This window comes from Salvia hispanica, chromosome 3 (assembly GCF_023119035.1).
Source record: "Salvia hispanica cultivar TCC Black 2014 chromosome 3, UniMelb_Shisp_WGS_1.0, whole genome shotgun sequence".
Classification (NCBI taxonomy): Eukaryota; Viridiplantae; Streptophyta; class Magnoliopsida; order Lamiales; family Lamiaceae; genus Salvia; species Salvia hispanica.
In genome coordinates this window covers 31,602,722-31,615,512 of record NC_062967.1, presented here as the reverse complement: position 1 = coordinate 31,615,512, position 12,791 = coordinate 31,602,722, and the positions used below count along the sequence as shown (strand labels likewise).

Below are 12,791 nucleotides of genomic sequence, written 5' to 3'. Positions count from 1 at the left end.
ATAAATCATCTTCCACAACATGTATATGTATAGAATTATATTAAGAAATGTTAACCTTTTCTTAATAAATAATTAAGACAAAATCTTAGTCCTTGGATATGCGTTTTGGATAGACGAGACCACGATATGTGTCAGCACAAACTTAATTAAATTTAATAACTAGGCTTAATTAATTCGGTCATTTAATATGTGACAACTAATATAGGAGGGAGGATATACTCACTTTCTTTATACTAAAATATCTCATAATTTTAAATTTCATATAGTTCTCTTACTTTTTTGACTAATTATAATCAAATTATATAAATTTTTATGAAGATTTTAAAAAATCCTAATATTAAATTTCATATAGTTCTCTTAATATTTTGACTAATAATAATCAAATTAAATAAAATTTTATGAAGATTTTGACAAAATCCTAATATAGCATATGTTAACTGAATATATTTACATGAATATGGCGTACTTTGCATAATACTTTAACATAATAATCATTCATTGTTGTATTTAAGCATATAGTACTATAATTTATCAATGTGTTGGCGAAGTACAATTCATTAGTATGCTAAAGTGTGATTCATTATTGTGTGGAAGTGTGATTCATTGTTGCATGAAAATATAGTTGATTGTTGTGATGATATATTGTTCGTTGTTGCATTAAAGTATGTTTCGAAATGTTAGTGAGCCCGATTCGTTTACAATGATGATAATAATAATAATAATAAGTTCATTTATCTCGATTTTTTTAACTCATTTGCCCTAATTAAATAAGATATCAATACTATATAGGTTGATTTCGAGATTACTGAGGTTGGATTATACATCAAAAGCCAAAAATGTAGTAGTAAAATTTATTCAATCGGCCTAGATATTGTTGAATAGTACTACTCCTACTATAAAAAGAAGTCTTAACGCTAAACAAGATAGATTGAGAATGTAGTAGAAATTAGGAGGGATCGACACATCATGAAAGCAAATTCACTTTCATTAATTACAGTGCACATTTTATTTGAGTCTTAACTAGCAAATGTTAAGCTTTGACGCATACTCATTAATTTCGTGCGGGTTCGTGTCGTGTTATCGTGTCGTGCCACAAATTGCCAGCTCTAGGATCAAACACTAATAAATGAAGTAGTTGATTTTATAATACGAGAAGTATTTAGTAATATTTCTAAAAATAATATGCATATCACATTATGTTAGATTATCATTAAGAATATGAAAATTAAAAGATAAATAATAAACTATTGGTTTAGTGCAATGAAAATAATATAATGGGCTAGAGGGAGCCGAATGCGTATAAATTGACATCTTATCTCCAATGTTAAATGGCTAGTTTAGGTTTATCATTCCTTGGAATCTGGAGTAATTTTTAGGAACCAAAATTCATAGAAATATATTCCCTCGTCCTAAAAAGACTAATTTTATCATTTTAAGTCGTCCTTCAAAATTAGACCAAGTCTAAATATAAAAAGTTTTAAACTAATTATTCACCACTGAGAATATATAAACCCTACAATCCACTAACACTATTTTCACTGCGTTTTCCCTATTTAGTAGTATTTCTTACTTTTTCCTACTCATTGCATATTAAAATCCGTGTCATTTACAAGTTTGTCTATTTTTTTTAAGACATATGAAGTATTATCTTTGAAATTATTATCTCATATTTAGAAATATCTCAATCCTTGTGTAGTAAAGGTGTTTTTTTTCAGCACGTGATTTAAGAAAATTGTGTTAAAAGTGAGTTAAGTAAAGAAAGAATAAAGTAGGAAAGAAAAAAAAAGTAGAGAGGTGAAGAAAGGATAAAATAAGAGAAAAAATAGGTTACTTTTAGTCAAAGAAAGAAATGACTCGGCTAGAGTTAAACAACCTAAAAAGTACTCCTAATACAACTCAACTACGTAGAGACGGATGAAATAGGATTTAAGATTCTATATGCTCCTCCATGCAGGGGTGGAAGGGAAGTTACAAACAAAATATGCACCAAAAAGTTTTTGGTAATAGTCAAGGGTTGAGATATGATGGTTTATATACAAGACTCAACCCAACAATTTGTTACAAACATATACATTCTCACTAACACATGTATATAAATGTTTGGAAATTTCCAATTATTTAAAGTTTGTAGACAGTATATAGAAATTGCATAGGGTTGAAAGCGATACGTATCGGCCTCATCACGTCACGCAGGCAAGCGTATCGGCCTCATCACGTCACGCAGGCAAGGCGAAGCTCCCTTGTATGTAATGTGGAGGATCCATCACAGCACAGATATCTGATTTCTCAAAATCAGCAACCTAGCAAATGAGCAAAAGCAAAAATTTCTCAAGAATTGGCATAAGGCAAATTGGTGGAATAGGTTAAGAAAAATAACGAATCAAACCTTCTCGTTGCAGCTGGGACAATAATGATATTTATGCCATAGACAATCCATTGAAGGGCATAGAAAGCATACTCCAAGCATAAAAGGCATCATGCAACCAACAACTGCAGCTAAACTTGGTTCAGACCTGCATTACAACCAAGTCAAGTTAAGCAAAATGAAAAAAAAGAAGCCATCTGGTAAAAGAAATTCACCAAGCTAAAGAGTTCATTTTTCTATTCATATAACATTGTCGAATTTTTGGCATTTTGTGTGAATACCTGTTGGAGTTAGGAAAGCCCTTATCATCAGAGCAAATATATATTGACTCGAAATTGTGAACTCAATATTTAGAGAAAATATAGCCCCTGCCAAGACAAATTTTTGCATCCACCATTGAATATACCGAATTTTACTTGCACTATTTCAGCTCATACAGCCCGTGCTCATTAATTGCCTATAAGTTTAATATGGAATTAAATGGTAAGAAACTTGAGTGTTTCGACAAAAGCTTAAGCTTTGATCGAACGACTCTTCAATACAGAATTTCCATTCCTGATACTGTCCATGGGGGAAACCAATACAATGTATATCAATGTTCAACTGAGAGTGATCGATCACTGTGAATCTATGATCAACCACAGTTTTGCCAAGCTCAAAGCTAATCAGAAGATTCCATTCCAATCTGGAAACATTACTATCATATCTTACTTGGACTCTATCATCTTCATTCTGCTTTTCCTAGTTAATTTTCTATAAATTCAACAAGGAGGGAATTAAATGGTCTAGGAAACTGGTGTGTTTGGACAAAAGCTTAAGCTATGATCCAACAACTAGATTCTTCAATACAGAATTCCCATTCCTGATCCGAATAATCCGATCGACACACGGAGTATATTGATGTTCAGCTGGGATGAACCCATCAACATCAACCACAGCTTCCCCAAACTCAAAACTAATTAGAAGATTCAACCCCAAACCATCAACCCTATGAATTAGGCTATCACATTTCTATCGATTTCTCGCAACAACAAGTGTAAATCTAAGATCAAGCAATCAACCACACTTTCCCCCAAATCTCTAACCTAATTAGAAGATTCCATCCCAATCCATAAACCCTAGAAATTAGGGCTGTCATCATACTTCCACATAATCATAAATTGCAATAACTAAACAAACAATCACAGAATGCACAAGTAATAGAAGGAGGACAACCGGTTCACTCACTTGACGGTGGTGACGCCGGAGCCGCCGCAGTAAGGGCAATTGAAGGGAGCAGGGGTATCGCGGTAGATAGTCTGCTGAAGGGGGATTCCTTTGGGGTCTCCAACGATGGCGTTTGGAGGAATTGCGCCAGCTTGATGTGGATTCTCTACGTAGAAACGCTGCGGCAATGGCGGCTGATAATTGTACGGAATCCCAATCGCGGGTTCTTCGCTCTTCGCCGCTTTTTCCATAGTTTATCGATTACTGCTTCAGATGCGATGAAAAGTTGCTCGGATTGCCAAGAATTCAACTACTTGATCGTAATCGCGAAGTTTCAATGATTTTTGTAGGGAAATTGAGAAGAGAAGAATAGTAAGAGAAGAGCTACGAAGTTTGAATATTGGATTAGCTTCTAGAAGCAAAAATGTTGACTACTCGCCTGTTTTCCTTTTCATTTCTTTCTTATTTTCATAATTACGATATAAATATGTATTATTATTCGTATATATCTGGTGTTCAGTTTCCTACATAAAATAATATAAAATATAATTTATGATTGAATTGTGAGACTATTTTAGTTAAAATTAATTATTCTATAAGGAGGTGTTCGGTTGCCAAGATTAAATCCCATGATTAAATATGTATCATGTTTGGTTCATAAAATTGAACCCTACAACTTAATCCTAGATGGATAGTCTCATGATAATTAGTCATAGCCTCCCCCCTTCAACTAAAATAATCCCACAACTTAATCCTAGATGGATAGGCTCATGATTATTAGTCATGACAACCGCACGCCACCTAAGTGTCCATCTAGAATTGGGTTGAAAGACTAAATTTCACAAATCAAACACACTGCTAATTTAATCCGAGATACAATCTTACCAACCGAACACCCGACCAAACAATTAAAATCGTTTTTAATAAATAAAATGGAATAACTAAAAAATCAATTTGAAGGTATATGATAGTAACAGGCCCATTTTTAAAGTTGGGCCCAGTGAGTGGAATTATTGTTCTCACTTTAAAACGGGATAATTTATTTGGCCCAATAAGAAGAGGCCCATTATGTCAGTATCAATGATCACATCAACTTTTGTTGATATGAAGGAAATAATATTGAAATGCAAAAAAGAGAATATTAACAACTTTATACGATTTCATGAATCAAGTTTGACCTCTAGGTTCTAGGTCCAACTCAACTAGGTTTTATTTTTATTTATAGTGGTGTTTGCCTAAATATAGTTTAAAAAGCCATAACATTTTTTAGATTCAATAGGTGATGGATACAAGACAGTGTTTTGAGAAACTCTTTTTATTACAGATAAATGGCTTGTAGTCTAAATCAAACCAATGAAGAGGGTTAAGTGTTTTTTTAATTTTACATAATATAATTGTAATTTTCCAGTCTCAGTCTCAAAACTATTTTGTTTATGTTTTTATTTAAGAAGAACACAATTTCTACAAATTGGTAAAGCAATCACAATCACCCGATGTACCTGAGGAGAAATTAGGTTCTTCTGGCGGGTTGGGAGCGATCACTCCTTGCATCCCTAATTTTTGCTGCTAATCTTAAAATACTTCATTTGTCTCATATAACATGAGCCGTATTTTATTCTGAGTTGTTTCACTTTATTTAATCATTTCTCTCTTTTTTAAAACTTATAATGGATTGTATTAAAAAATCAGGATGTCTGATAACTATTCTAGTTGGTCTCATAACTTTAAAACAATCACAAAATTCATGAAAAATTACAGTCACCTAGATAAATGGAGTATAATTTTATTAAATCTCATATAAAAATGAATTTATTACTTTTTCGAACTAAGAGTACTATTACTATCACCACTACCACTTCCACTACATTACATTGAAGTTGATTCTATATTTCTATATTAAATAATTCCTCCGTCCCAGATAATTTGGGACATTTTGACCCGGCATTAGTTTTAAAAAATCTAATGGAAAGTGAGTTGAAAAGATTGGTGGGATGTGGGTCCTACTTTTAAAGTATTAGTTTTATAATTTAGTGTGAGTAGGAATGAGTTAGTAGAATATGAGGTCTACTACCAAAAATGGTAAAAGTGAAATGAGACAAATTAAATGGGACGGTCCGAAATGGAATATTGAGTCGAATTATCTGGAACGGAGGGAGTAAAATGGAATTTACATAAAATGGAATTTGAGGTTAATTGGGAGGTAAAAAAAAAAGGAAAAAGTAGGAATAATTGAGGGGAATGGGAGAGAGATAGGTCTTAGATGTCAGAGAATTCAGTAAAAGAGTTCAGAAGAGATTCCACATGCGGAAAATTACGAATTATGTAAGTCGTCCTTTTCTGATTCTCTCACACATTCCACCATCTCGTGATTCACCCACTCCTCTCTACTTCTACTTCTACCAACACCATCACCATTCACCAACAAACATTCATTTTTTACCACTAATATTTTTATTTACAATAGTTGAGTATATTTATTTATTTGAGCAAGATTTGTGATTAAATAAAAATACTTACGACATAATTATCATTACTTCGGACAATCTTATAACTTTAAAAACTAAAGTGTAATATAAAATCAAAATTTTTCATTGTTTAATTATAGTATAACAAAATTAAATATGTTGTGACAATCAAAACGACATTATTTTTGACAAACTAGTGTTTGTTTTGAACAAATCGAAGTCATTTTATTTGAAGTATTGCATAGAACGACACTGATTTATTCAAAACGATACGTCTGTCACTTTAGATTTTATTTTGATCATTAAGTGACATTTGCGAAAATTAAAAACTACTCCTATAACTTTTACTCCAATTTCAAAAGTTATGAAATTCAGAAAAAAAATGATTTATATAACAATTATATCAAAAAATAATTTTGAAGATTATATAACCTATTCTATGGGTGAGAAAATTAAATAGAAGTAAAATGAAGGGGCAATATGCAAATTATAAGTGTGCCTACATACTTGTTCCCCAAAGGAAATTATTACTACAAAATTACTAACAATTAACTGATCTATAAAAATGCCCAGGCATTCTTTTCGGGTACTGTGTTTTCAATTTCACACCTGTAATTATTGCTTATTTTTTTATGATACCTTAAAAGATGGAAAACTGATTTCGAGACATTCTGTCACGTTACATGAATCATAAGCTCTACTAATATTCATAAGAAAAATCTATTAATCTTTTATGAAAGTTCCTATGCATAACATGTTACTCAACAATTTCACTGTTAAAGAGTAGTTGCCGTGTAAAATAAAAAATAAAAGTTGAAGAGAGATAATTGCATCAGCGACGAATCTTGGAGCGTTTATCTTGTTGTCGCATAAAATAAAAACGTAATTTTGCGGGATATAGTAGTCTCACATTGGATCATCGCCAGCTAGCTACAAAAGCCCGAATTTGATAGTAGAATTTATCAATACCCGTGGGCCAACAGTGGGATTGGCACACCCAATGTGAGCCCACCCCCACCCGAAGGTGCATCGCACAATATATTTATAATAAAGAAAATACCTAATTTTTGTGGGAAAAAAAGAGATAATGGGAAGTACGTATAGAAAAGTAATAGAATTTCAATTAACAATAAAAGAAGGTTTTCGTATAAAATAAAATTGAGTATAGCTCATCACGCTAACGATAAATCTAGGAAATGTTTATTGTGATGTCGCACGGCACCGAATGGAATGTGATTGCGCAAGGCAAAGTTACCCCACATTGTGTTGACGTCAGCTTGAATCTCGAATTTAATAGAATTTTACGATACTCATATGCCAATAGTATGATTGGCCGACCCATGTGAGTCCACCTCAATTTGTCAGTGCATCACACAATATCTTTTCGTTAAGATATAAAACCTATTTTACGTGGAGAAAAAAAAAAGAGATAACGAGAAGTATTAAAAACTATGAGAGTTTCAATTTACGATAAAGAAGATTGTCATATAAGATAAAATTGAATAGAGATTATCGCACCAATGGCGAATATAGGAAACATTCACTATGGGGTCGAATCATGCGGGCAAAATCGCTGGGCGTTGACACCAGCTCAAAAAGCCCAAATATAATAATTTTTCGTTACTCGTACACTAGAAGTGAGAATGGCCAATCCCACTTGAAACCATTTTCAACTGTCATATCCGTTTACCATCTTTCATAAAGAAATGGATTGAGATTCTGAGAAAGTAAGTGTACAAAAATAAGAAAGTACTCCCACCGTCCGCGAATAGGAGTCCGTTTTTCCATTTTAGTCCGTCCGCAAATAAGAGTCCCGGTTCACTTTTACCATAAATGGTAATAGGGTCACACCTTTCACTAACTCATTTCACTCATATTTCATTTAAAACTAATATATACAAGTGAGACCCCTATTCCACTAACTTTTTTCCACCCACTTTTCTTAACATTTCTTAAAACCCGTGTCGCCCATGAATGAGACTTCTAATGGTGGACGGAGGGAGTATCAATTTACACTAAGGCTAGAGTCAAATTTCATTATATTAGAAATAGCATAAAATCCTAGCATATCATATACTCCTTCCATTCTATAAAAATAGAAACTTTGAGGACAATACGAATTTTAATGTGAAATTGATAAAATATGAAAAACGTAGAAAAAAAAGTGATTGAATTATTGTTAGTGGATAATAGAACCCACTTTATAAGAACCAAAAATAAAATAAACTATTTTTATGGAACAGACTAAAAAAAATATTTATAGAAAGAAGAACGTAGTGAAAAGCAAGAAACATGCTATCATAATTACAATATATACTAATTCTTTTTAGGAAACAATATCTATGAAATTCATTAGAAAACTAACAAATTCTTGAAATTAATGATTTTCACCTGCGTCATAAATACTAACCTTGGTGGCAAATGGGGAACATTTACTCTTTTGAAAGAAGTTACTATTTCCAACTAAACTAAAGCTTACTATTTCATGAGTTGAGAATCTTTCAGACAGCATAGTAATTGGACATATATACATAAAAAAAAATACTCCATAATTTTGTGGTGTTCATGGAGTACATAAAAGAAACATATGTTACCATTTCATGAGTTAGAAAAAGAAAATAGAAAAAAATAAAAAGAAAAAAAAGTAAGAAAATATCGTTCCTTTGAACACCACTAAAAAAATTAAAGCAAGAAAAAAATCATTGCTTTGAACATCACTAGAGTAAGAACATATTCGTCCTAGTCTTTCTACTTCAATCATCGATAGACGAGCATCAACGGAAATTTTCGCCACGAATTAGAAAAAAAAAAAGAATGGTGAAAATCAAAGAAGAAAAAGAGGAGAGTCAAACCTCCTAAAAAATACATACATTAAAAATTAAAACATGCAATTAAAGTATAAAAACACATATTTTAACAAAGAAAAATGCATTAACTTTCCAATACTTATGTGGAATACTCCAATAACATATGATATATAAGTAGTTAATAATATTAGCAATATCCAAGGTACATACCGAGTAAAACGGATGATTTAGTTAACAGCAGATTAATATTGAATTTAATTTTTGATATTTTATATGTATATATATAGAGAGAGAGTAGGATTAGGAGAGACAAAAAAAAAAGAAAATGGTGTTGTCCCTATTGGTGCCCTACCTGGTTTTGATTCTTTCCAAGATATCATATCTCACGCGCACTCTCTCAAACACTCCTTCTCTTCCCATTTAAATATTTCTCTTTTCTTTTCTCACTACACAAATTCCTCTCAATTCTTCTTCTCCCTTTTTCCCCTTTCTTTTTCTTCAATTTTCAGTTTTGATTTGGCTGAGTTTGTTGAGATTTAGGCGGGATTAATTTTGTTGAGAGAGAAAATGACAAGTCCAATTCCAAACATGGCTACTATCACAGCCTCTCTTGAGAGATCTCTGCAGAATTGCTCCTTGAACAACCAGCACACCACCTCCAGCAGCGGCGGCGGCGGCGGAGGCGCGGCGGCGGCGGTGGACTTGAATTCAGAAGGCTCATCCCTTCCTTTCCATTGGGAGCAATGCCTTGATTTAAAGGTAAGGACTCCAAAAGGGACAAATTTTATTTTTTTTAGAGATCGCTTTCGCTATTTTATTTTTATTTTTTGTTATTTGATTTACCACTACTACATTTAATGCTGGCAAACCTTAAAGGGATTTCTACATCTTTGTGTTTGTTTTGTTTCTTTTTGTCCCAAAAATGTTTCCTCCTCTTTAATGGCTTCTTCTTTGTTGTGATTACTACTTCATTTAATGCCCTTTAACAACGATTCAATCTTGATAAATCCCTTTTCCTTTTTTGTGGTTTCTGGGTCTTCTTTGTTGTGAATACTAGTAGTACTTCATTTAATGTTTATTAAAAAAGATTCAATCTTTATAAATCCCATTTCCCTTTTTGATTCTTTTATGGCTCATCTTTGCTGTGAAATGTGAATACTACTCCTTTTAATGCCCTTTACAAAGATCCAACCTTGATAAATCCCATTTCCTTTTTTGTGATTTATTCTGATTCTTTTGTCCCAAAAATGCTTCCTGGGTTCATCTTTATTGTGACTTCATATTATACCCATAAAAAAGATTCAATCTTGAAAAATGCCATTTCCTTTTTGTGATTTTTTTTGTTTCTTTTGTACTACAAAAAATGTTTCCTCTTCTTGACTGGCACTACTTTATTTAATGTACTCATTAAAAAAGATTCAATCTTGGTTAACTCCCATTTCCTTTTTTTGATTTTATTACTTTGATTCTTTTGTCCCAAAAATGTTTCCTGTTCTTGAATGGCTCATCTTTATTGCTACTACTACTACTTCATTGACAAAAGATTCAATCTTGATAAATCCCATTTCCTTTTTTGTGTGTTGTGAAAACTACCCACTAAAAAAGATTCAATCTTGATGAAATCCCATTTCCCTTTTTGCATTTGCTCATTTACAGACTGGTGAACTATACTACATAAACTGGAGGACCGGCATGAGGGCCACGGAGGATCCCCGGACCGCAGCAGCAGCCGAGTACGTCGACGACTGCTCTTCCGAGGAGGAGGACAGCAGCTCGTACGACAGCGATGGGTCGTCGTTGGAATCGTCCCCATGCTCCTCAAGAGAGCAATGGAGTGGTAAAAGTAATCAAGAAAATTGTTACTATGATGATGAAGAAAGGAATAGCAACAACAACAATAGTAATAATGTGTTGGTGGTTGCTGGTTGCAAGAGCTGCCTAATGTACTACATGGTGCCCAAACAGCTTGAAATTTGCCCCAAATGTTGTGGTCAACTTCTCCACTTTGATCGATCTGAAAATGCCTCTTCTTGAATTCTTTCTTTCTTTCTCTCTCTATTGTTGATTTGGTGGAGTGGAGTTTCTTGATATAAGACAAAAAGAATTCTCATTCTTGTTTCAAATTGTTCCATCTTTTTTTTGCTTCTCTATTGCTATGTAATTTATTGTATTCATTGTTTTTGGTTTTGATTTCCTGCATTTATGAGTTTTGGATGATTCAGTCATTTTTTATATCTTTTTCATGCACTCAAAAGGGGGCATTTGTACTAAACGAAGATTTTTTTTAAGTACAAAAATGTGAGATCTTTGGCTTCTCCATATTTTTGTTATGATAATTAAAATTTAATTTGTTTTGAAAGGATATTGTGATGGCATATTTCTAATAGAAAGGAAATGCATGAAATTGAAGAGATAAAAGAGGATGGTTTTTTTAAAGATTTTGGTCATTTTTAAAAAATGTTGCTGTACATTTTAGAAGTAACATATATTTTTTTTAATTGTTATCAAAATTGGTTGGCAGCTTAATTTATAAAGGTTTTGGGCATTTTCTTTAAATGGTCTAATTTAATAACATAATGTTCTACTTTTTTGCCCATTTTATGATGTTCGATATTGGTTGACTTATAAAGTTGAAATGAATGATTTGATTAAAGAGAAAAAAGTTTATCCATCAAATATGAGATTGACACCTCGTATCCACAAATTAAAAAATTTTATTCCCCTTTTCCCATAACTTTATTCGTATAAAGTTATCAATTGCTTAAACATAACAATGACGTTTGTTTTAGGATAGTAAAAAGATAATTATGACAATAAAGGGAATAAAGCTATAACAATAGAGAAAACGACATAATATGAAGAAAATTGAAAATCAAGTTTTTTTCCAACAAGTTTTTTTCCTTTAGGTAAAAGTTTTCACTCATAAATAATAGTGGGACATTCCAATGTGCAAATGGAATGGACGAATTATGCAATTTCACGTATAAAATTAATTTGAAAACATTGAAATTCTCGAGTTTATAAATAATGAAAAATCTTGGATTATTTTTTAATTATAGAGTGATCATCAACGAAACATCATCACGGAATTGAGTCTATTTAATTAATAATACTAATTAATGTGATGAAGTGAATACAGCTAGGTCAAATGTGAAGTCGTATACACATAGAAATATAAAATTGTAAGTTGCAAAAAAATAATACACGATTGGATGATATTTCTTAGTCGTAGGAGAAAACATCCTCTCCACCATGTTGCACTAATCGAAGTCAAAACCATATTGCGTTATAATATAAACATTAATTATACTTAAAAAAAAGAGCAAATGGTAAGAAAAAAACTCAACTTTTGGTCCAATTAATGTTGATTCGTCCCACAATTTAAAAAATCAGCAATAAAAATTATTCGAGAATTGAGTTTTAAAATACAAAGAAATTTTGTCATACAAAAAAATCAATCTGTAAAATAGAAATTTTCCTTATCTTGGAACTTAATTATATTGATTAAACTGATGGAGGTGGGAGTAATGATTGATCTTGAGCTAAAATTTCCCTAAAATTCCGAAAGAGTCTCGTTATCACAGCTGGTGAATACACGAATTCAAATATTAAATCATGATATAGGAAATTAATTCTCCATCCGTAATTATAGGACTTGACTTTGATCACCCCAGTAATAATTAATCAACCCTCGAATCTTGAAAATGCATTGATCTAATAAATTACTAGACAAATTAATAAAATCTAATCAAGAATTAATAAATTTGACTTTAATTGGAATTTTAATAAATCCTCTTTATGGATTTATAAATTTAATTATTGACAACCTACCAAAATCTATTTATCATTAAGGTCCAAATAACTTTCGGGGGGTTGTAGATTCTCGACAAACTCTTGTTTTTATCTTAGTATGGACCATTGGTCCTATTGAACTACTACATTGTATAT

At 32.0% G+C, this 12,791-nt stretch overlaps 2 protein-coding genes across 2 annotated transcripts; one reads left to right on the top strand and one right to left on the bottom strand.

Moving 5' to 3' along the window:
* Window positions 1–1,811: 1,811 nt before the first annotated feature.
* LOC125211623 (GSH-induced LITAF domain protein) lies at window positions 1,812–3,989 on the bottom strand. The gene is made up of 3 exons (XM_048111499.1): window positions 3,593–3,989; window positions 2,387–2,513; window positions 1,812–2,300 (listed from the first exon to the last, which is right to left on the bottom strand). The coding sequence occupies exons 1-3, from the start codon at window positions 3,820–3,822 to the stop codon at window positions 2,217–2,219; spliced, it is 441 nt and encodes a 146-aa protein (XP_047967456.1). The 5' UTR covers window positions 3,823–3,989; the 3' UTR covers window positions 1,812–2,216.
* Window positions 3,990–9,181: 5,192 nt separating this feature from the next.
* On the top strand, window positions 9,182–11,068 carry LOC125212404. The gene is made up of 2 exons (XM_048112570.1): window positions 9,182–9,602; window positions 10,500–11,068. The coding sequence occupies exons 1-2, from the start codon at window positions 9,411–9,413 to the stop codon at window positions 10,875–10,877; spliced, it is 570 nt and encodes a 189-aa protein (XP_047968527.1). The 5' UTR covers window positions 9,182–9,410; the 3' UTR covers window positions 10,878–11,068.
* The last annotated feature ends 1,723 nt before the right edge of the window (window positions 11,069–12,791 follow it).

Bases quoted from the DNA above. Each gene is read 5' to 3' on its own strand.
- LOC125211623 (XM_048111499.1), bottom strand. From the start codon at position 3,822: ATGGAAAAAGCGGCGAAGAGCGAAGAACCCGCGATTGGGATTCCGTAC. The intron at 2,514-3,592 runs GTGAGTGAACCG...GTTGTAATGCAG, and splicing joins TCCGGCGTCACCACCGTCAA to GTCTGAACCAAGTTTAGCTG. The intron at 2,301-2,386 runs GTTTGATTCGTT...CTCATTTGCTAG, and splicing joins GTCCCAGCTGCAACGAGAAG to GTTGCTGATTTTGAGAAATC.
- LOC125212404 (XM_048112570.1), top strand. From the start codon at position 9,411: ATGACAAGTCCAATTCCAAACATGGCTACTATCACAGCCTCTCTTGAG. The intron at 9,603-10,499 runs GTAAGGACTCCA...GCTCATTTACAG, and splicing joins AGCAATGCCTTGATTTAAAG to ACTGGTGAACTATACTACAT.